At 37.9% G+C, this 25,496-nt stretch overlaps 1 protein-coding gene across 2 annotated transcripts in view; it reads left to right on the plus strand.

Moving 5' to 3' along the window:
- The window catches only part of RABGAP1L (RAB GTPase activating protein 1 like), a 757,100-nt gene that overhangs the window by 476,012 nt on the left and 255,592 nt on the right, over window positions 1-25,496 (plus strand). For both annotated transcript variants that reach the window (XM_080824387.1, XM_080824388.1), the window contains exon 15: window positions 252-326. In XM_080824387.1, coding sequence (XP_080680513.1) covers window positions 252-326 — 75 coding nt within the window. The remainder of the gene's footprint in view (window positions 1-251; window positions 327-25,496) is intronic.

The raw sequence follows: 25,496 nt of genomic DNA on the forward strand, positions 1-25,496 counted from the left end.
TGCTGTGATCATCTCTTTTTTCCAGATTCTAAAGATGAACCTGGGGATAATGGGACATCTAGAGTTGCTTTAGGAACTGTACAACATCTTTGGGGGATCCCACTGTGCTAATGACTCACACATTTAAGTCGAATTACCAGTGAAAATGTGGTGGACAGCCCAGGGTCAATGTTAACTTATATTAACATAAGTTTAACTTGTGTTAAAATCTATGAATGTATAGTACTTTTTTCTCTTCATCTTTTCTCTAGGCCTACTCTGTCTATGATGAAGACATCGGGTACTGTCAAGGACAGTCTTTTCTGGCTGCTGTATTGCTCCTGCATGTGAGTAATTTTCCATGTGATAAATGGCATGGTGCTGCCAAGTTTATTTTATTTTCTACTTGGTTTTGTTCTTCTGTCCTATTTTCCATTTATCTGATGGAGATTACACATGGCACCTCTTTTTAAAAATGTACCTTTGGTGATAAAGTAAAAGATCTGATGTCAGGTACAGGACAGTTTCTCAATTGAATTAATAATGCTGACAAGAAGGGGATACATTGGTTATTTGGAGTTATTTTTTATGAGAACCCTCTAGAATGAAAGAAGTCAATGTAACTGCTCAGATACAAGCTGGACGAGAGCCATTATGAAGGAATATGGCAAGAAGTCTTATCTTTTCTATAATTAATTTTTGTATACTCTTTTGCATCTCAGTCACCTTCATTTAACAGAACATTTATTGATCATCAGTCTGTCAGTGCTTGGCTAGGAAGTGGAATTACAAATATGAATAATTTATCATTTGTTTTCCCAAAGGCCCTTTGGTTCAGGATAGAGCACAAGTACTGCGGGCACATACTTATTATTTTTATTCTTTTTCCATGTCTTTATTGATTTTTCTGATTTTCACTAAAGAAGAACTTATAGTATGCTAAGTAAAAGCAATACACAGAGTAAGAGTACAGAGAGAAGAATTACCCAACCCAGCTCTGCCAGGACTTTCAGGAAAGACTTTCTGGAGGAGATGGTATCCTTGCCCAGACAGAAATAATTGAGGTTGGGAAAGGGAGGGAACAGAGATAGCTAAAGAAGAGGAACAACGTGAGCAAATATATGGAAACACAGAAGGTCACAGTATATAAAGGGAACAATATGAAATTGCAGTTTCTTCTCAGCTACTATAGGAAATGCATACAAAGACAGGTCTGAGATAAAAATGGTCAGATGGGCAGGGACCGAACCATAAAGACTCTGTAATCATGTCAAGAAACGTGGGCTTTATTCTAAAGCTAGTGAGGAGCCATTAATCAGGGAAGGATAGTTAGATGTTCATTTCAGATAAATTCCTCTTTCACCCCTGTGGAGGGTGAAATTAAAGGGGAAAAGAAGCAGCAGAGAGACCAGTTAGGAAATAGCAATATAAATGAGAGATACTGAGACCCGGAGAGAAAGAAGCTTAATTAAGAAACATGCAGGATACAAAATTGGTAAGTTTTATGGAAGGATTGACAAAGGAAGAGTCAAAAGTAACATGTCTAATTTTCTAGCTTTGGTGACTGGATGACTTGTGGTATTTTTTTTTTTTTTGACTGATGGTATTTTTAGCTGAGATAGGAAATACATCCATTGAGATTGAATGGAGAAAAATGATTAGGAGTTGACGATGAATTTTGTTTTGAATTCTTTGAGTTTGGGATATTTTGGGGGACATCTGAATGAAGCTATCCACCAACTAGGCAGACACTGGAGACTGATGATGACGAAGAAATCACAAGAGTAGATCGGATCATCTAAGAAAAATAGAATTCCAGAGCCCAGGAATTCTGGATATTTAAGGGCTGATGAGGAATAGGAATTCTAGGCAAATTTCGGATTTTCAGTAAGGTAGAAGCCGTGTCTGCTGTCAAACTCAGCAAAGAGGTCTGGCAAGTTTAAAGCAAAAGCATTTCTTTTAAGTTTGTATTCTGGAAAGGAAGAGTGATTACAGTAGATTCACAGTGCTAATTCTGAACTTGATTCTGATGAAAATAATGATATACAATGGTTCTGTTGTGATAAATCACTTTATTTAGCTTTGATTTCTTCCTCCTTTGCATTATCATCTGTTTATGGTCTTCTTGATCTTTTCCTCTTAGCCTTCTTTCTTTGACATCTCCCCCATCTTCTTGGTATTCCCTGCGATAATCAAGCACTTTATGGTCACAAATTCCCAGAGCCCTTGTTCTGCTACTAAAGCCACCAAGTGTCTGACGTAGTCAGCTCTCTTACACAGGGGCCTGGAGACTGCACGCAGTGACATGCGTGTGTTCACCAAGGTTCGGAATCACCTTTCCTCTAATCACTCTGGTGATAATCGAAGTTAAAGCCATGGGTGGTGAAATTTCGTCTTCTACAAAGTAATCTTTGCATATATCAGTTTATTTAACATTTTAGACCTGAAGCCCTGTTAAACACATTACAATAGATTGGTTAAACTTCAGTGAGAAGAACATCTCCCTGGGATATCTGTCCTCGGATTGAACAGAGGGTTAGTTAAGTATGAGTTCATATTTATTGGGAAATACCTCCCCATGACAAAAGAGTCAGTGATCCAGATAACTAGAAAACTCACATACCTAGAATTTTTTTTCTACGTTATTCACCCTCATATGATAAGGGTCACGTGCCAAGTCAGCACCTTAAACCCGCTTTCAAACTATGTCACAAGATGGATAGAAATATAGTCCAGTTCTGCATACTTTCTACAATAATAGAATTATGCAGTTGTTGCCATGGCTTATAAAAACAACTGGAAATATAGAAATACCTTCAGAACCTTTCAGGAAAGTTTCACTAATTATTCATCATAGCGTTAATGAAAAACATTGTTGTAATTTTTAATTGAGAGTATATGCCATAATTCTTTTAATTAGCATATTCCATTAACTGACCAACCCATCCATTAACTAACTCAAATGAGAGAAATTAACTGTAATTTTTGTCTTTTTCCTATTTTTGCCTCTGTGGTTTAAACAGGTAGAAGAATACAGTCTAGCTTAAATAATTCATCAAATACACTATCTCAAGTTCTAGGGAGATACGTTATTAGGGTGTTACTGACTAATTTTTTATCAGTTACATAAGCAGTTGCTTCTTGCTTCTTTCTGCTGCCAGACATCCTTTGGCAGCTCCATATTAATCATTGTCAGAACCTGATTCTTTTGGGAATGCTGTCTTTTCCTCCCTCATGGTCATTTATATTTCACATTCACTGCCTAAGAGGAAAGGAAGATCAAAAGTGAAAGTATTCAAAAAACAAAAGTTTAGAATTTTTAAGGTTTTCCATTGTCTAAGTAGTTATAAGTAATAATTAGCTCCTCTTGGTGCTTGGAAATTTCCTGATGCTTTGATAATAGCTTTGTAACACGTATTTTAAGCAGTAGAAGAATTGTTTATCACAGTAGATGCTATTATAACTATTGATAGAATTACAAGAAATTTATCCTTTATAGTTGGTCAAGAATGTTATAGCACAGATAAGTAATAATCATCATTGTAGTATTAATTATTGCTTATTTGGAAATAAAATAATGTCCTTTTATATATTTCATTTATTCTAAAAATCATATAAAATATTTTAAATAATTTTTAACCCAATATATTTTGCTAACATACTGTCAAGTAGTTTTAAATTTTTTTATGTAACATACTTTTCTTGACCTTCAGAAAATCATGTTCTTTTTTAAGATTAAATTACTGAATGTATACTAACTACTATGGGCATGTATGGGAGCTTTTCAACTGCAGAAAGGATTATTTTGGGATAATCCGGAATGTTTAAAATTATTGAATTTTCTAAAAACACTATGACTAGGCACAGTTCCTTTGGAAACTGACAAAGGCTTTATCTGACAAAGATATGCATACCTAGCAATTCCACTCCTAGATACGCATCTTAGTCAAATCTTTACACATGTATACCAAAATTGTGTATTAGAATTGTCCCAGGATCAGTGTTTGTAACAAACAACTCAAATGTCCACTATTAGAATGCTTAATACTATAATTGTAATTAGACGTTAAAGTGGAAAAATTGTGATATATTTAATACTAGAACACTATATCAATGAAACGAATGTTTTACACAGTGTAAGTTAATGGGAATGAATCATACAAACATAATTGTTTAGTTGGAAAACAAAGTATACTTGGTATCATTTGGTATGATTCCATTTCATATGAAGTTCAATAGCAGACAAAACTAAATTCTATTTTTAGGATGCTACCTAGATGAAAAGTATAAATAACACCAATGAAGTGATTATTGATAGTCAGGATAGTGATTTCTTGACTGATTGGGGTGGGACATACCGGGATCTTTAAGATTATTGAAAGTATTCAGTTTCTTCTTTTTTTTTCTTAAGATTTTATTTATTTATTTGACAGAGAGAGAGAGATCACAAGTAGGCAGAGCAGAAGGCAGAGAGAGAGGGGGAATCAGGCTCTCCATTGAGCTGAGAGCCTGATGTGGGGCTCGATCCCAGGACCCTGAGATCATGACTTGAGCCAAAAGCAGACGCTTAACCCACTGAGCCACCCAGGCGCCCCAAGTATTCTGTTTCTCAACCTGGGTGGTAGCTGCACTTGTCTTTATAATTATTTGGTTTTACTTCATGATCAAGTAACTTATTAAAGTATACATTTAACTTCTATGCATTTTTGTGTGTTGCATTTAAAAATAAAATAAAGTTTAAAAATTACAAATCCTTTACTGCAATCCCCCAAAAAGGTTAGGTTTAAGGCAGGATTTCACGAATGGACTTAGGAAATGAGAAGCATAGCTACTTCTTAGTTTTCCTAAAAGATTTCCACAGAGGGGCACCTGGGTGGCTCAGTGGGTTAAGCCTCTGCCTTCAGCTCAGGCCATGATCTCAGGGTCCTGGGATCGAGTTCCGCATCGGGCTCTCTGCTTGGCAGGGAGCCTGCTTCCTCCTCTCTCTCTCTCTGCCTGCCTCTCTGCCTACTTGGTCTCTCTCTGTCAAATAAATAAATAAAACCTTTAAAAAAATTTTTTTTTTCCAGAGAATCTAAGGTACAACAAGATCTTGACTTCTTAGTGTCTTTATATGTTTACATTTATGTTTATGTGTACGTTTATGTTTATGTTTATGTTTATGTCAGTTACTGAGGCCAGGACAGTAAGATATTCTGATTGGCCTGGCCCAGGTCTTGAGTCCATCTTGTTGCTGATACTGAACTGGATCAGCTTCTGCCTACAGGAAAAAGGTATATGATTCTAGATGAGAGCAAGATAGGATGCTAGACAGATACATCACATCATCCACTAGTGATATCTTTACAATAAGAGTTTTAGTGTATTTTGAATAAGTCCCTCTATACTCCCAAATTGTTTTTCTTAAAATGCAAGAAATTTTCCTGTTCTAAGTTAATTCTTGTATGAGGGCTTTTGAGTCATTTCTCAGTATTGCCCTATGAGTAAATACACTCAAGATATTTTACCTTTAAAAAATACTCTCTTGGGGGGGCACCTAGGTGGCTCAGTTGGTTAAGTGTCCCACTCTTGATTTCAGCTCAGGTCATGATCTTAGTGTTGTGAGGTCGAGCCTCTTGTGTCAGGCTCCATGCTGAGTATGGAGCCTGCTTACGATTCTCTCTCCCTCTGCCCCTCCCCCTCCCATGCGCATGCAAGCACACACACTCTCTCTCACTTTCTTAAAAAACAAAAACACAAACACAAACACAAACAAAAAACTTTCTTGATCTTCCCATTAACTACTATCTTAGGTTTCTCTGCCCTTTCAAAGCTGAACTCCTTCACAGATAATAAAAACAACTATGAATTTGAATGGCGGTTTAATACCTTTCAAGTTCTATGACCTTCAACAAGTTTCCTAAACTCTTTGAGCTTCAGTTTCTTCATTTATTAAATGGAGATGATATTATTATTTTTCTAGGATTTTTGTAAATATTGAATTCTTTATATTATGAATCTCAAGGGTCTTATTTTGTATCTGGCACAAAAAAGTGCAATCATGGAATTAAATCCAGGCTTAATAAATGTGTGGTTATTGGAAAATCACTTAACTTCTCTGAACTTCACCAGTTAATATTAAAATGTAAAAATAATATCTACTTTACAGAATTTTTATGAGGATCAAAAGGGGTTATGAATGAATGCCTTTAAAAATGGTGTTTACTGCTATTTGTTCTAGAATTGGCTTAATTATTTGCCCAGCCTTTTCCTTTGGACCTTTGTCCCACTAGCTTAAATCGATTACATACAGCAAACTTGTATGTTATACAGTATGTTTTATGGCTTATAAATAGACATTCAATTTAAATGTATTTCAGTATTATTTGATTTAAAAGGAAAATGAAAAGATAGATGTTTTCATTTTATTTGCTTTTCATATTGTAAATAGAAAGTGAACACTCATGAGTTCATGGTTTTCAAAGTTCTCACTAGCATTTACCTTTGTGGAAGAAAATGAAAGATTGCCTTCATGGAAAAACATAGATTTATTACAAAAGCATGTGAAACACAAGTCATGCAGAACAAAAAAATCTAGTTTTATCCAAACAAGGGGATTAGTTTATATTATCAACATGTAATTTTACTTTGAAATACATTTTGGTGTGTTACATCAGATGAGCCTTAAAGACTTTTGAAGTACTTAGACTTGCTTTGTCTCATGGTTCATTGCAGAAAGAAGCAGGGAAGCTTGGTGACTGTCTCTATTCAGTGTTAGTACAGATGGCAGATCCTTATCAATGTTTGTTACCAAACAATGATTACATCATGATTGATTCTCAGATTATGCGTATAAGGCAGGTATTTAGTTTTGTAATTCATAGAACCATGGATAATATTTTGATATCTTAAATTATGAGATTTTAATATTTATCTCCTCCTTTCCCCAATAAAACAAAACTGATTCTGTGACAAAGCTCTTATATACAACAAATATAGATATTCAGTATTAGAGATCCACTGTGTTCCAACATCTTAATATCTTTTTTTAAATAGTATATTGGTTGGGAATTCTGCCTGATTTGGACCCCTAGTCAATGGGCCAGACCAACTGTGGAACCTTTTCTACTACCCTGCTCAGACAGGGGAGCAAATTCATAGCCCCACCCAGTTGCTGAGCTTAGCCTTCAGTCCTGACCAGAGAATCTGAGCTGCTGCAGACTCCATCCTATAGCCCCACTCAAGCAGAGACCCAAGTCAGGAGCTCTGCCCAACTGTTGAACATAGCCTCTGGCCTTTAATAACAGTGACCCTAGGCAGCCTCAAAGCCTAGCCTATAGTACCACCAAACCAGAGTGCCCAGCCTGAAGTCTTTCCCAGCCACAGAACTCAGGCTATGCTCCTACCCAATTCCTGAACATAGTCTGCAGCCTCACCTAATCAGGAAGCCTGAACAGTAATTCCGCCTGACCACAGAACAGTCTCTAGCCTCACTCAGCTGTGGGACACAGCTGGAGACCTTCTGACCAGAAAGCCCAACCAGTTACCCTGGCCAACAGCAGAGCACAGCCAATAGCTTACCTGATTGTGAAGCCAAGCCTGTGGCCTGCCTAACTTTGGGATACAGCCTTGGGCCCCACCTGAACACAAAATCCAGCCCACGGCACTATCTGGTCTGACACAGCCTGAGACCTCACTTGACTATGAGCTATTTCAGAGCCCAGCTCATAACCCTGCCTAATTGTGGAGTCTAACTTGTTGTACTACCCTACCAAGGAAGATAGCCTCCGACCTTGTTCATCTGAAAGTGATTACAGAGCCCAGCTAGTGGCCCCACTTGACAGTGGAGCTTGGTCAGCAGTCCCACCTGGTCAGAGAGCCCACCCACTGGTCTTACTTGAATGTTGAGCATAGTCAGTAGGCTCGCCCAACTGTGTAGCCCAGCCAATACCATTCCCCTGGCCTTAGAGCATGAGCACCCAACTAGACTCTGCTTGCCCGTGAATACTGCCAACTGGTCCATCCAGTACCCTAAGCTGAGCTAACTTGTGAAGGTCTTTTCATGCCAAAGCAAACTGTAATGTGTGAAAGAAGAGACCACATACTCAAGTATGCAGATAACAATGCAAGGAATCAAGGATCATGAAGAATCAGGTAAACGTGATACCACCAAAGGAAACTAATAAAGCTCAGATAACTAACTCTAAGGAGACAGAAATCTGTGAACTGCCTGACAAAGAATTCAGAACTCAGAATAATTCCTTTAAAGAAGTTCTGTAATCTACAAGAACACACAGATCACTAAATAAAATTAGGAAAACAAAATGAAATCAACAAAGAAACCATCAAAAAGCAGATGCTAGAGTCAAGAATACAATGACTGAACTGAAGACTTTAATAGAAAGCTACAAAAGACTCAACCAAACATAAAAAGGAATCAGTGAACTAGAAGATAGGTCATTTGAAACTATGAAGTCAGAGGAGCAAAAAGAAAATGAAAAAAAGTGAAGAAACCCTACAGGACATATAGGATACCATCACATGAGAAAATACATACATATTACAGTTTAGATGGTTAGAATCTGAACAGAGTTACACCAAGACACATTATAATTAAGTTGTCAAAAATCAAAGAGAATTTTGAGAGCAGCAAGAAGAAACCGACTTATCACATACAAGGGAACTCTCCATATGACTATTCAGTTTCTCAACCAAAACACCGTAGGCTAGGAAAGAGTGGGATGACATATTCAAAGAATGTATTGAAAGATAAAGAATATTATACCTAGCAAAGATAACGTTCAAAAATGAAAGAGAAATAAACTCTTTCCCAAGCAAACAAAAGCTGAGGGTGTTCATCATCACTAGACCTCCCTTACAATAAATGCTAAAGGGTGTTCATCAAGCAGAATGAAAAGGATGCTCATTAACATTGTAAAAACATATGAATGTGTAAAATTCACTGGTAATGGGAATTATGTAGTCAAAGTCAGATTCTGTGATATATAATGGCGGTAACTAATTCACTTATAACTCTTACATAAAGTTAAAGAGCAAATATATTAAAAATAACTGTAACTACAATAATTTTTTCTACCCAGTATAAAAAAGATGTATACTGTAACACCAGTAACCTAAAGTGTGAGGCAGGGAGAAGTAAAAGTATCAAGTTTCTGTATACTATCAAAGTTAAATTTTCATAAACTTAAAATAGGATGTTATAACTATAAGATATTTTAAGTAAGTTTCATGGTAAACACAAAGCAAAAACTGACAGTAGATGCACCAAAGATAAAGAGAAAAGAAGAGGAAGTGTTCTGCCACAGAAAGTCATTAAATCAAAGGAAGACAGCAAGAGAGAAAGCAAGAAACAAAGTACCCACAGAAAGCCAGAACACAACAAAATGTCAATAATGAATTGTTACCTATTAATAATTACTTTAAACATAAATGGCTTAATGGTCCAATCAAAATCAATTGTCCAGCTTACTGGAGGGAAAAAAAAAAAAAAGACCCAACTGTATGCTGCCTATAGAGAAACTCACTTTAGTCATAAGGACACACACAAACTGAGAGTGAAAGGATAAAAAAAGTTATTTCAAACAAATAGTAACTCAAAGAAAGTAGAGGTGGATATATTTATATTAGACAAAATAGATTTTAAGCTAAAAAAGGTCAAAAGATACAAAGTCATTTAATGGTAAAAATGTCATCAAGAAGATATTAGCTATTATAAATAGGTATTTGCCCACATTGGAGCTCCTAAATATATAAAGCAGATGCAAACAAAACTAAAAGGAGAAATGAACAACAACAATAATATTTGGGACTTTAATACCTCACTGTCAACAATGAATCATCTAGGCAGAAAACCAATAAGGAAATTTGAACAGCACTACAAACTACAGACATATACAAAACATTCCATCCAAAACCAGCAGAATACACATTCTTCTGAAGTTCACATAGGACATTTTTTAGGATAGATCATATGTGAGACCATAGAAAAATCCCAAGAAATTAACAAATCCCAAGAAATTAACCAGCAGAATACACATTCTTCTGAAGTTCATATGGGACATTTTTTAGGATAGATCATATGTGAGGCCATAGAAAAATCCAAACAAATTAACAAATATAGGAATTAACAAATAAACAAATATATGTGATGTAGCCTTTGTAACCATAAAACTAGAAATCAGTAAGAGGAGAAGAGATGGAAAATTCATGAATATGCAGAAATTAACACACTCCTGAACATACAATGATTTAAAGAAGAAATCATAAGGAAAGCTAAAAAATATCTTGAGAAAAATGGAAATGGAAACACACCAAATGCAGCAAATAAATTTATCATTTATTATGATAAATGCATGCATCAAGAAAAGTCATATTTCAAATAACCTAACTTTATACCCCAAGGGACTAGAATAAGAAGAACAAACTAAGCCCAAAGTTAGTAGAAGGAAGAAGATAATAAAAACCGGAAAAGAAGAGCAAACAGAATTGACCATCACATTAAAAGGATCATACACCACAAGCAAGTGTAATTCATCCCTGGAATGAAAGATGGTTCATACACAAATCATAAATGTGATACATCAAATTAGTAGGACGAAAGATAAAAATCATCTCAGTAGATGCAGAAAAAGCATTTGACAAAATTCAACATCCATTCATGATAAAAATTCTCATCAAATTGTGTACAGAGTACATCTCACCATAATTAAGGCCAAATATGACAGGCCAGCAGCTAACATCATACTCAGTGGTGAAAGGTTGAAAGTTTTCCCTCTAGACATACAGATGACCAAGAGTTATAATAAAAGATGTTCAACATCACTAATTATCAGAGAAATGCAAATCAAAGCCACAATGAAATATCACCTCATATATGTTACAATGGCTATTATGAAAAGGCAAGAAATAAACAGTATTGGCAAACATGTAGAGAAAAGGGAACCTTTGTGCACTATTGGTGGGAATGTAGATTGGTGCAGCCACTGTGGAAGACAGTATGGCGGATCTTCAAAAAATTAAAAGTAGAACTACCATATGATCTAACAATTCAACTTCTGGGTATTTATCCAAAGGAAATAAAGAACACTAAAGCAAAAAGATACATGCACCCCTATTGTCATTGTAGCATTATTTACAATAGCCAAGATATGAAAGCAATCTAAGTGGCTATTGATGGCTAAATGGATAGGGAAAATGTGTCATATATATATATATATATATATATATATATATATATATATATATGAATGGAATCTTGGCATTTGCAACAACAAGAATGGACCTTGAGGGGATTATGCTAAGTAAAATAAGTTAAACAGAGAAAGACAAATATTATATGATCTCACTTATATGTAGAATTTCTTTTTAAAAGTTCATAGACATAATTGATGGTTGCCAAAGGTGGAGAGTTAGGGGTAGATGAAATGGGTGAAGAGAGATCAAAAGGTACAAACTTCCAATTAAATAAGTCATAAGATGTAATGTACAGCATAGTTAATACTATATTGCATATTTGAAAAGTGCTAATAGAGTAAATCTTAAAAGTTCTCATTGCAAAAAAAAATTGAGCTATGTATGGTGATCGATGTTAAACTAGACTTGTGATCATTTCACATTATGTACAGATATTGAACTATTAGGTTGTATACCTGAAACCAATATGTTATGTGTCAAATACGTCTCCACTGAAAAAAGAAAAAGAAAGCTTTTTCTCTAAGACCAGGAACAATACAAGGTTGCCCACTCTCCCCACTCCCACTAAACATAGTAGAAGAAATCTTAGCCAGAGCAATCAGCCAGAAAAAGAAATCACAGATATCCAAATCAGAAAGGGAAAAAATGGAAGTGTCTCTTTTTGCAGATGACATCATCTTATATATAGAAAACCCTAAAGACTCCACCAAAAAAACTGTTAGAACTAATCAGAAAATTCAGTAAAGTTGCCGAATATGGAATCAACAGTGAACTATCTGGAAAAGAAAGAAAACAATCCCACTTACAATAGCATAAAAAATTAAATATTTAGGAATAAATTTAATTAAGGAGGCAAACTAACTTTACACTGAGAACTATAAAACAATGATGAAAGAAATTGAAGGGGCACCTGGGTGGCTCAGTTGGTTGAGCATCTGCCTTTGGCTCAGGTCATGATCCCAGAGTCCTGGGATCAAGCCACACTCGGGCTCCCCACTCAGTGGAAACCTGCTTCTCTCTCTCCTGCTCCTTCTGCTTGTGTATGTGCCCTCTCTCTTTCTCTCTGTCAAATAAATAAATAAAATCTTAAAAAAAGAAAGAAAGAAATTAAAGGAGACACAAATAGAAAATATCTCATGCTCATGGATCAAAAAAATCGGTAATGTCAAAATGTTCATACTAACTGAAATCATCTACAGATTCAGTGCAATCCCAATGACAGTTTTTCAGAATCAGAAAAAAAATCTAAAATTTGTGTGAAAACACAGAAGACCCTGAATAGCCAAAACAATCCTGAGAAAGAAGAGCAAAGCTGGAGGCATCACACTCTCTGATTGCAAGCTCTATTGCAAAACTCTGGTAATCAAAACAGTATGATACTGCCATAAAAGTTGATATGTAGACCAATGGAACAGAATTAAGAGCCCAGAAATAAACCTATGCATATATCATCAACTAATATTTGACAAGGAAGCTAAGAGTATTTAATGGGGAAATTATAGTTTCTTTAAAAAATGGTATGAGGAAAACTGGACAGCCATATGCAAAAGAATAAAACTGCACCCCTATCTTATATCTCTTATAAAAATTAAAATATATTAAATATTTAAACATAAGACCTGAAACCATAAACCTCCTAGAAGTAAACATAGATAAAAAAGCTTTTTGACGTTGGTCTTAGCAATGATTTTTTAATTATGACATCAAAAGCAACAAAAGCAAGGGTAAACAAGTGGGACTACATGAACTAAAAAACTTCTGCACAGCCAAAAAAGCATCAACAAAATGAAAGGGCAGCCTACACAACAGGAAAATATATTTGCAAACCATATATTTGATAAGGGTTAATATCCAAAACATATAAAGAACTCCTGTAACTGAAGAGAAAAAAAAAATCATCCAATGAGAAAGTGGGCAAGTGACCTGAGTAGATATTTTTCCAAAGAATATATTCAAAATCTAACAGGTATATGAAAAGTTGCTCAACATCACCCATCATCATGCAAATCAAAAGCACAGTGAGATATCACCTCGCACCTGTTGGAGTAGATATTATGAAAAAGCCAAGAGGTAACAAGCATTGGGAAGGATGTAGAGAAGAGGGAACCGTTGTGCACTGTTGGTGGGAATGTAAATTGGTGCGATTACTATGGAAAACAGTATGGAAGTTCTTCAAAAAATTAAAAATAGACTACCATGTGATCCAGCAATGCTACTTCCGAGTATATATCCAAAGAGAATGAAATTACCATCTTAAGACAACATTAGCACCCCCACATTCATAGCAACGTTATTTACAATAGACAAGACAACCTAAATGTCCATCAACAAGTGAATGGGCACAGATAATGTGTCTACATTTAATTGAATATTATTCAGTCATAAAAACGGAAATCCTGTTATTTGTGACAACATGATGAACCTCAGGGACCTTATGCTAAGTGAAATAAGTCAGACAGAGAAAGACAAATACAGTATGTTATTCGTTATATGTAGAATATAAACAAGAGGGAGGAGTCAAGATGGCGGAGAAGTAGCAGGCTGAGACCACATCGGGTAGCAGGAGATCAGCTAGACAGCTTATCTAACCGTTGTGAACACCTACAAATCCAACGGGAAATCGAAGAGAAGAAGAGCAACAATTCTAGAAACAGAAAATCGATCACTTTCTGAAAGGTAGGACCTGCGGAGAAGTGAATCCAAAGCGACAGGAAGATAGACCCCGGGGGGAGGGGCCGGCTCCCGGCAAGCGGCGGAGCAACGGAGCACAAAATCGGGACTTTTAAAAGGCTGCTCCACTGGGAGACATCGCTCCAGAGGCTAAACTGGGGGGAAACCCAGGCGGGGCCAGCATAACCCCAGGTCCTGCGGGGTCACAGAAGGACCAGGGGTGTCTGAGTGCCGCAGAGCTCGCAGGTATTAGAGCAGGGAAGCCGGCTACAGCTACAGAGCCGAGGAGTGAGCTCTAAGCCCGGGGTTACCTTGTGCTGGTCGTGGGCTGGGTGGGCTCGGAGCGTGGCTGGAGGCTGCGGAGACGGAAGCAACCCGGCGCTTTTCTCCAGCTCCAGCAATTGACTGCTTTCCTCAAGGTGCGACCACAGGCCAGGGATGTGGGGCGGTTAGGCGCTTTGCTCTGAGAGCGCACTGAGGAGTGGAACCCCAAGCTCTCGGCTCCTCTGGGCCGAGAGACTGGGAGGCCGCCATCTTCATTCCCGTCCTCCGGAACTCTACGGAAAGCGCTCAGGGAACAAAAGCTCCCGAAAGCAAACCCGAGCGGATTACTTAGCCCGGCCCCTGGCAAGGGCGGTGCAATTACGCCTGCGGCAAAGACACTTGAGAATCACTACAACAGGCCCCTCCCCCAGAAGATCAACAAGAAACCCATCCAAAACCAACTTCAGTCACCAAGAACAGCAGAATTCCACAGCAGGAGAAAGCAAATCCTACCTGGACAAAACGACAAGGCGGAAAAACTCACCTCAAAAAAAAGAACAAGAGGCCATACCGAAGGCTGGAGACCTAATCAATATGGACATTGGTAACATGACAGATCTAGAGTTCAGAATGACAATTCTCAAGGTTCTAGCCGGGCTCGAAAAAGGCATAGAAGGTATTAGAGAAACCCACTCCAGAGAGATAAAAGCCCTTTCTGGAGAAATAAAAGAACTAAAATCTAACCAAGTTGAAATAAAAAAAGCTATTAGTGAGGTGAAATCAAAAATGGAAGCTCTCACTGCTAGGATAAATGAGGCAGAAGAAAGAATTAGTGACATAGAAGACCAAATGACAGAGAATAAAGAAGCTGAGCAAAAGAGAGACAAACAAATACTGGACCACGAGGAGAGAATTCGAGAGATAAGCGACACCATAAGACGACACAACATTAGAATAATTGGGATTCCAGAAGAAGAAGAAAGAGAAAGGGGAGCAGAAGGTATATTGGAGACAATTATTGGAGAGAATTTCCCTAATACGGCAAAGGGAACAAACATCAGAATCCAGGAGATGCTAAGAACGCCTCTCAAAATCAATAAAAATAGGTCCACACCTTGTCACCTGATAGTAAAATTTACAAGTCTTAGCGACAAAGAGAAAATCCTGAAAGCAGCCCGGGAAAAGAAGTCTGTAACATACAAGGGTAAAAACATTAGATTGGCAGCAGACCTCTCCACAGAGACCTGGCAGGCCAGAAAGAACTGGCATGATATATTCAGAGCACTAAACGAGAAAAACATGCAGCCAAGAATACTATATCTGGCTAGGCTATCATTGAAAATAGAAGGAGAGATAAAGAGCTTCCAGGACAAACAAAAGCTGAAAGAATTTGCAAACACCAAACCAGCTCTACAGGAAATATTGAAAGGGGACCTCTAAGCAAAGAGAGACCCTAAAAGTAGTAGATCAGAAAGAAACAGAGACAATATACAGTAACAGTCACCTTACAGGCAATACAATGGCAATAAATTCATATCTCTCAATAGTTACCCTGAATGTTAATGGGCTCAATGCCCCAATCAAAAGACACAGGGCATCAGAATGGATAAAAAAACAAAACCCATCAATATGCTGCCTACAAGAAACTCATTTTAGACCCGAAGACACCTCCAGATTTAAAGTGAGGGCGTGGAAAACAATGTACCATGCTAATGGACATCAGAAGAAAGCTGGGGTGGCAATCCTTATATCAGATCGATTAGATTTTAAGCCAAAGACTATAATAAGAGATAAAGAAGGACACTATATCATACTCAAAGGGTCTGTCCAACAAGAAGACCTAACAATCGTAAATATCTATGCCCCTAACATGGGAGCTGCCAACTATATAAACCAATTAATAACAAAATCAAAGAAATACATTGACAGTAATACAATAATAGCAGGGGATTTTAACACTCCCCTCACTGAAATGGACAGATCATCTAAGCAAAAGATCAATAAGGAAATAAAGGCCTTAAATGACACACTGGACCAGATGGACATCACAGATATATTCAGAACATTCCATCCCAAAGCAACTGAATATACATTCTTCTCTAGTGCACATGGAACATTCTCCAGAATAGACCACATCCTGGGTCATAAATCAGGTCTCAATCGGTACCAAAAGATTGAGATCATTCCCTGCATATTTTCAGACCACAATGCTCTGAAGCTAGAACTCAATCACAAGAGGAAATTTGGAAAGAACGCAAATACATGGAGACTAAACAGCATCCTTCTAAAAAATGAATGGGTCAACCAGGAAATTAAAGAAGAATTGAAAAAAATCATGGAAACAAATGATAATGAAAACACAACGGTTCAAAATCTGTGGGACACAACAAAGGCAGTCCTGAGAGGAAAATATATAGCGGTGCAAGCCTTTCTCAAGAAACAAGAAAGGTCTCAAATACACAACCTAATCCTACACCTAAAGGAGCTGGAGAGAGAACAACAAAGAAAGCCTAAACCCAGCAGGAGAAGAGAAATCATAAAGATCAGAGCAGAAATCAATGAAATAGAAACTAAAAAAACAATAGAACAAATCAACAAAACTAGGAGCTGGTTCTTTGAAAGAATTAATAAGATTGATAAGCCCCTGGCCAGACTTATCAAAAAGAAAAGAGAAAGGACGCAAATAAATAAAATCATGAATGAAAGAGGAGAGATCACAACCAACACCAAAGAAATACAATTATAAGAACATACTATGAGCAACTCTACGCCAACAAATTTGACAATCTGGAAGAAATGGATACATTTCTAGAGACGTATAAACTACCACAACTGAACCAGGAAGAAATAGATAACCTGAACAGACCCATAACCAGTAAGGAGATTGAAACAGTCATCAAAAATCTCCAAACAAACAAAAGTCCAGGACCAGACGGCTTCCCGGGGGAATTCTACCAAACATTTAAAGAAGAATTAATTCCTATTCTCCTGAAACTGTTCCAAAAAATAGAAATGGAAGGAAAACTTCCAAACTCATTCTATGAGGCCAGCATCACCTTGATCCCAATACCAGACAAGGATCCCACCAAAAAAGAGAATTACAGACCAATATCCTTGATGAACACAGATGCGAAAATTCTCACCAAAATACTGGCCAATAGGATCCAACAGTACATTAAAAGGATTATTCACCACGACCAAGTGGGATTTATTCCAGGGCTGCAGGGTTGGTTCAACATCCGCAAATCCATCAATGTGATACAATACATTAATAAAAGAAAGAGTAAGAACCATATGATACTCTCAATAGATGCTGAAAAAGCGTTTGACAAAGTGCAGCATCCCTTCCTGATTAAAACTCTTCAAAGTGTGGGGATAGAAGGCACATACCTCAATATTATCAAAGCCATCTATGAAAAACCCACCGCAAATATCATTCTCAATGGAGAAAAACTGAAAGCTTTTCCGCTAAGGTCAGGAACACGGCAGGGATGTCCGTTATCACCACTGCTGTTCAACATAGTACTAGAAGTCCTAGCCTCAGCAATCAGACAACAAAAAGAAATTAAAGGCATCCAAATTGGCAAAGAAGAAGTCAAATGATCACTCTTTGCAGATGATATGATACTATATGTGGAAAACCCAAAAGGCTCCACTCCAAAACTGCTAGAACTTATACAGGAATTCAGTAAAGTGTCAGGATATAAAGTCAATGCACAGAAATGAGTCGCATTTCTTTACACTAACAACAAGACAGAAGAAAGAGAAATTGAGGAGTCAGTCCCATTTACAATCGCACCCAAAACCATAAGATACCTAGGAATAAATCTAACCAAAGAGGCAAAGAATCTATACTCAGAAAACTATAAAGTACTCATGAAGGAAATTGAGGAAGACACAAAGAAATGGAAAAATATTCCATGCTCATGGATTGGAAGAACAAATATTGTGAAAATGTCTATTCTACCTAAAGCAATCTACACATTTAATGCAATCCCTATCAAAATCCCATCCACTTTTTTTAAAGAAATAGAACAAATAATCCTAAAATTTATATGAAAAGACCTCGAATAGCCAAAGGAATATTGAAAAAGAAAGCCAAAGTCGGTGGCATCACAATTCCAGACTTCAAGCTCTATTACAAAGCTGTCATCATCAAGACAGTATGGTACTGGCACAAAAACAGACATATAGACCAATGGAACAGAATAGAGAGCCCAGAAATCGACCCTCAACTCTATGGTCAACTAATCTTCGACAAAGCAGGAAAGAATATCCAATGGAACAAAGACAGCCTCTTCAACAAATGGTGCTGGGAAAATTGGAGAGCCACATGCAGAAAAATGAAATTGGACTATTTCCTTACACCACACACGAAAATAGACTCAAAATGGATGAAGGACCTCAATGTGAGAAAGGAATCTATCAAAATCCTTGAGGAGAATGCAGGCAGCAACCTCTTTGACCTCAACCGCAGCAACTTCTTCCTAGGAACATCGCCAAAGACAACAGAAGCAAGGGCAAAATGAACTACTGGGATTTCATCAAGATCAAAAGCTTTTGCACAGCAAAGGAAACAGTTAACAAAACCAAAAGACAACTGACAGAATGGGAGAAGATATTTGCAAATGACATATCAGATAAAGGGCTAGTATCCAAAATCCATAAAGAGCTTATCAAACTCAATACCCAAAGAACAAATAATCCAGTCAAGAAATGGGCAGAGGACATGAACAGACATTTCTGCAAAGAAGACATCCAGATGGCCAACAGACACATGAAAAAATGCTCCACATCACTCGGCATCAGGGAAATACAAATCAAAACCACAATGAGATACCACCTCACACCAGTCAGAATGGCTAAAATTAACAAGTCAAGAAATGACAGATGCTGGCGAGGATGCGGAGAGAGGGGAACCCTCCTACACTGCTGGTGGGAATGCAAGCTGGTGCAACCACTCTGGAAAACAGCATGGAGGTTCCTCAAAAAACTGAAAATAGAGCTACCCTACGACCCAGCGATTGCACTACTGGGTATATATCCTAAAGATACAAACATGGTACTCCGAAGGGGCACGTGCACCCGAATGTTTATAGCAGCAATGTCCACAATAGCCAAACTGTGGAAAGAGCCTAGATGTCCATCAACAGATGAATGGATAAAGAAGATGTGGTATATATACACCATGGAATACTATGCAGCCATCAAAAGACATGAAATCTTGCCATTTGTGACGACGTGGATGGAACTAGAGGGTATCATACTTAGCGAAATAAGTCAATCGGAGAAAGACAACTATCATATGATCTCTTTGATATGAGGAAGTGGAGATGCAAGGCGGGGGGGGTGGGGAAAGGTAGGAAAAGAAAAAATGAAAAGATGGGATTGGGAGGGAGACAAACCATAAAAGACTCAATCTCAAGAAACAGACTGAGGGTTGCTAGAGGGAGGGGGGACGGGAGAGGGTGGTGGGGAAATGGACATTGGGGAGGGTATGGGCTATGATGAGTGCTGTGAAATGTGTAAACCTGGCGATTCACAGACCTGTACCCCTGGGGATAAAATTACATTATATGTTTATTAAAATAAAAAATTAAAAAAATATATAAACAAGAAGAAGTAATAAAAGAGAATCAATTGATAGTTGCCACAGGAAGTGGGGGAAATGAGTGAGTGAAGTAGTACCAACTTGTAAGGTATAAAATTAATAAGTTCTGGATATGTAACAGTTTAGTGACTATAGTTGACAATATTGTATATTTGAAAGTTGCTAAGAGAAACCTTAATAGTTCTTACTACACACAAAAATTGTAAGTATGTGAGGTGATGGGTCTATTATCTGTTGTGATCATTATTTAGAAATTATATCGCCTAAAGCTACACATGAAGGATAATAGCTCTAAGACTTCTCACTCCCCCAAATGTAGATTGAAAAAAAAAATAAAGGTTATAGACTGGGATTATCCATATTATTTGGGGGAATCAAATTCAAACTTAAAAATTCTTTTGTTTTTGAAGACCATATATTAAATATATTGTTTCTGTGTGAGAGAGAAACAGGGAGTGGAGAAGAGGGAATGAAGAAGGGTGGAGCTAGAGAGATGGAGGGAGGAAGGGAGAATTTAAGCTCCATACCTAAAAGCAAAGCAGAAATTTATGTTCATTTGTCATTTTCCTGACTAATTCACCCATGCCTCTACTTGCGCTCTAGCTGATAGTGATGTCTAACTCTTCATCTGCACATCCTACCTCCCCTATCCCAAGGATTTTTGTGTTCCTATCAAAGTCAAGGAGAGTTGCCTATATACTAGTCCTTTGGGAAGATGCCACACGGTTACTTCTGTATCCCCAGGGCCCAGCACAGTGCATGCTGACTGCGTGTGTGAATACCAAAAGGCATTTAAACCTTTTGCTCGCTTTAATGGGTTTACTCATGCAAAGCACTAAAGGTTTATCCCCTTTGTAGGCTACCAAATGATAAACGATTAAACTAGAACTTAGAAAGAGGGAGACTGTAACTGAATTAGTTTCTCTAGGACTGGCTGCAGTTACCTTACCTGAGCGGTTTTGTGTGGCCATTTTAGTAGATCTCTGAGAGGAAGAAGGGGAGGCTTAGACCTTGGCAGTAGGAGGAGGAGGAGACCTCGAATGTTTAAGTTAGTGTCTCTTGAAGCTTCAATGACATGATTGTTACAGGGGGAAAGAATATAGTGTACTTGTATTCTGAATAAACGAGTATAAGCTGAAAAATGTTTGCTGACTTGAACAGCTGGGGTCAGAGCCCCAAACACCTCACAGATAAAACAGGAATAAGCAAATGTTTATAGAATCAGAATAACAACAGCAAAGTGTACTTACTTAACTTCAGGAGGTTTTATCTAACTAATTTGTGTATTTCATGGCCAATTTGTGTAGGAATTTAAATAAATGTAGTTACATTTCTAAGTGTAACCTAAGTTACATTTCTAAACCTAGTTACATCTGTAGCTCAGTTTGACAAACTTTACTAACTTGGCCCCTAATTAGAAAACAAATAAAGGGGTAGTCGAAATGGAAAGGGAATAAGAGAAGGGGGTTATAAAATAGACCTCTACTTGAATTAAGTATTCAGACAGAGAGTTTAATCTAACAAAGGTGTCAAATACCATCAGCCAAGGTCAGACTTTCAGAGAAATGACACTGATAGTAACTGTTTACAGGGGCACCCAGTGGCTCAGTTAGTTAAGTGTCTGCCTTCAGCTCAGGTCCTGATCTCAGGGTCCTGGGATCCTGCTGGAGGTCCCTGTTGGGCTTCCTGCTCAGGGGGGAAGAAGCCTGCTTCTCCCTCTCCCTCTGCTCCTCCCTACTGCTAGTGTGTGTACTCTCTCTTTCTTAAATAAATAAAGTCTTTATTTTTAAAAAAAAAAGTGAATGTTTACATAATAGTTTTATCTTAGGACACTGCATTAAGGATAAAATCTTTTTCTGTTTGCTTGATGTATTTTCTAGAATATTAGATATATATGTTGTCTAAATTCCTTCAGTTCATTGATACCACAATTTGGAGATTTTTTTCCTTGGATTTCAGATTTCATTATCTATTCAGATAAAAATGCCTCTGAAAGGGGTATATTAGATTTTATCATTTAACTCTCAATGATAAAAGTTCATAAAATTCTTTCCTAAAAACTTTTTATGTAAAAAAATAACAACATCAAGAAGACTGTGGGAAGACAGCATCTCACTATCAAAATAAAAATTACATTTATCCTTTGACCTACAAATCCCTCTTTTGGGAGTATTATTGAGGAGGAAAAAGCAATATGCCTTTTAATGTACATAGAATGTTATCTTTTGGGGTGCATGTGGGGCTCAGTGGGTTGGGCCTCTGCCTTCAGCTCAGGTCATGATCTCAGGGTCCTGGGATGGAGCCCTGCATCAGACTCTCTGCTCAGTGGGAAGCCTGCTTCTCCCCCTCCCTCTGCCTTCCTCTCTGCCTCCTTGTGATGTCTCTTTCTCTGTCAAATAAATTTTAAAAACTTAAAAAAAAAAATGTTATCTTTTATGTAGGAAAGGGAAAAAATAAAGTAAGTGTGATTCTTTTAAGCAAGGTGGTCTTTAGCTTCCAGGTATTTGAGTTCCTTCTGAACTTTTCCTTGTGATTGAGCTCCAGTTTCAAAGCATTGTGATCTGAGAATATGCAGGGAATAATCTCAGTCTTTTGGTATCGGTTGAGCCCTGATTTGTGACCCAGTATGTGGTCTATTCTGGAGAAGGTTCCATGTGCACTTGAGAAGAATGAGTGTTCTGTTGTTTTAGGGTGGAATGTTCTGTATATATCTATGAGGTCCATCTGGTACAATGTGTCATTCAATGCTCTTATTTCTTTATTGATTTTCTGCTTCGATGATCTGTCTATTTCTGAGAGAGGCGTGTTAAGATCTCCTACTATTAATGTATTCATATCAATATGACTCTTTATCTTGATTAATAGTTTTCTTATGTAATTGGCTGCTCCCATATTGGGGGCATAGATATTTACAATTGTTAGATCATCTTGGTGGATAGTCCCTTTAAGAATGATGTAGTGTCCTTCTGTATCTCTGACTACCGTCTTTAGTTTAAAATCTAATTTATCTGATATGAGAATCGCTACCCCGGCCTTCTTTTGAGGCCCATTGGCGTGAAAGATGCTTCTCCATCCCTTCACTTTCAGTCTGGGTGTATCTTTAGGTTCAAAATGGGTCTCTTGTAGACAACATATGGATGGGTCCTGTCGTTTTATCCAATCTGCAACCCTGTGTCGTTTTATGGGTGCATTTAGGCCATTCACATTGAGAGTGATTATTGAAAGATACGTTTTTATTGACATTGTGTTATCTTTGAAGTCTTTCTTTCTGTCGATTGTCTCTATATTTCTGTTCAATGCTATTCTTAGGATTTTTCCTCTTTTATAGAACCCCCCTTAATATTTCCTGCAGTGTCGGCTTGGTGGTTGCATAGTCTTTTAAGCCTTGCCGGTCTTGGAAACTCTTTATCTCTCCATCCATTTTGAATGTCAGTCTTGCTGGATAAAGTATTCTTGGCTGCATGTTCTTCTCATTTAGTGCCCTGAATATATCTTGCCAGCCCTTTCTGGCTTGCCACGTCTCTGTGGACAGGTCTGACGTTATTCTGATGGGCTTTCCTCTGTATGTAAGGAGCTTCTTTGTCCTAGCGGCTTTCAAGAGATTGTATCTACAATTATGATTCCTCAATTTTACTATGAGGTGCCTGGATGTTTTTTTTTAATTTATAATCTTGGGGGGGGACCTTTCTACTTCTAGTACATGAACACTTGTTCCATTCGCAAGATTGGGAAAATTTTCATGAAGAACTTGTTCCACTATATCTTCTAGACTTCTTTCTTTCTCCTCCCCTTCAGGGATTCCAATAATTCTGACGTTGGAACGTTTCATGGCATCATTTATTTCCCTGATTCTGTTTTCGTGGCTTCTAAGCTGTTTGTTCCAGGCTTCCTCCTGATCCTTTCTCTCTATCTGTTTGTCCTCCAGATCACTAATTCTATCTTCTGTCTCAGTTACCCTAGCTTTTAGAGAATTTAGATTAGATTGGAACTCATTGAGAGCGTTGTGAACCTCATCCCTGGTGGCCCTCAGCTCTGCCCTAACATTATGAACATCCTCCCTGGTCGCTTTCAATTCTGCCCTAATCAATTCCGTTTGGTCATCCATGGCTTTCTCCAACCTAGCTATTGCCTGGATAATTGTTAGCCTGAATTCTCTTTCTGACATATTGTCTATGTTGATAGCCGTTAGCTCTGTTGCAGAAGGCCCATCCTCTGTATTTTTCTTCTGTTGGGGATTCCTCCTCCTAGTCATTTTGGTGAGAGATGACTGGACAGATGTAGCTGGATGTATCGACCGTGGTGCAGTCAAGGTGCATCCTGGAACGCTTCTGAGCACTCAGGATTCCCCACCCAAACGAGAGAAAAAAGAAAAGAAAAAGAAGAAAGAGGGAGAGAGAGAGACAGGAAAAAAAGGGAAGATAAAAGAGAAGGTTCAGCCCAAATGGGCCCCAGGGTAAGATTTATGACGTATACAAACAAAAACAGACAAACAAAAAGACTGATAAAAGTATATGACGAGAGAAAAAAAATATATATATAAGCAAAAAAAGGAGGAGCCTTTTCAAGAAGAACCCCAAGTATAAGATTTATATACTATCAGGACAAACATAAATACACAGAGACACTGGCAGAAGAAAAAGATGGGAGCATGGTTATAGATTCTCGGTGTGGGCGAGGAAGGTTATTTTGATTCTTCCTGGATGTATCTTGATATCTTTTTTAAAGGACTCAACTTTCCTAAGAAAAAGGGGGATTAAAAATTGGTTCACCTATAGGGGTAGCATTGCTTGGAGAAAGGGGGTTACCTTGAAGTTTAACTCTATATGAATATTAGAAAATAAAAAATAAAAAAGGAATAAACTGGACTAAACTAAACTAAAAATTTTTTTAAAAATTAAGAAAATAGAGGGGTGCCTGGGTGGCTCAGTGGGTTAAAGCCTCTGCTTTCGGCTCAGGTCATGATCTCAGGGTCCTGGGATCGAGCCCCGCATCGGGCTCTCTGCTCAGCAGGGAGCCTGCTTCCTCCTCCCTCTCTGTCTGCCTGCCTCTCTGCATACTTGTGATCTCTGTCTGTCAAGTAAATAAATCTTTAAAAAAAAAAAATTAAGAAAATAGAAAAGCAAAAGAAAAACACATGTGTATGTATCAAAAAATTCAGGTTAGAAGTTTATTATGGAATTTGATGTACTGGACATCTCACTGTGATGGTAAATAGGTTAAAAAATTATCTATATAAAAAAAGAAAAAAAATGAACCAGAATAGTGGGAAGGAATTAAAAATAAAAGTTGTATCTATGAAGTAGTGGTGGTTGTTCTCTTGTAGTCTTTTTTTTTTTCTTTTCCTGATTTGTTTTCTGGGGGAGGGGGCTGCCACGTGGGTTTTCAGTCAATGATGTTCCCTGAGTTAAGTCCTCCCGACCCCCTCAAGGGGGTGGGCTCTGAGAAAAACAGTTTTTTCATGTTTTTGTTCTCTGAAGGTTTTTATGTTTGTTCACTTCTTTTCTCTCGCCTTGACAGCTTTTGATGGTTTTTGGAGGTTTAGAGGAAAGAAAAGTGCACCCCAACCTCCCTCTTAGAGAGAAGCCTCAGTCTGCTCCCCTGCAGGTGCTGCAGCCGCTGGGCCGCTAGCAGAGCAGGTTCTGAGTCGCGGTCCCTGGGGACGCAGGATCTCCTGCTTGTATGCAAAACCAAGGCAGCTGTGGCTGTCTGGGCAGCTCCAGACCGCCAGAGAGGTTCCAAGCAGCTATCGCACACTGAGATTTTCCCGCTGGCTGGGGCT

Source organism: Martes martes (assembly GCF_963455335.1).
Source record: "Martes martes genome assembly, chromosome: 15".
NCBI lineage: Eukaryota > Metazoa > Chordata > Mammalia > Carnivora > Mustelidae > Martes > Martes martes.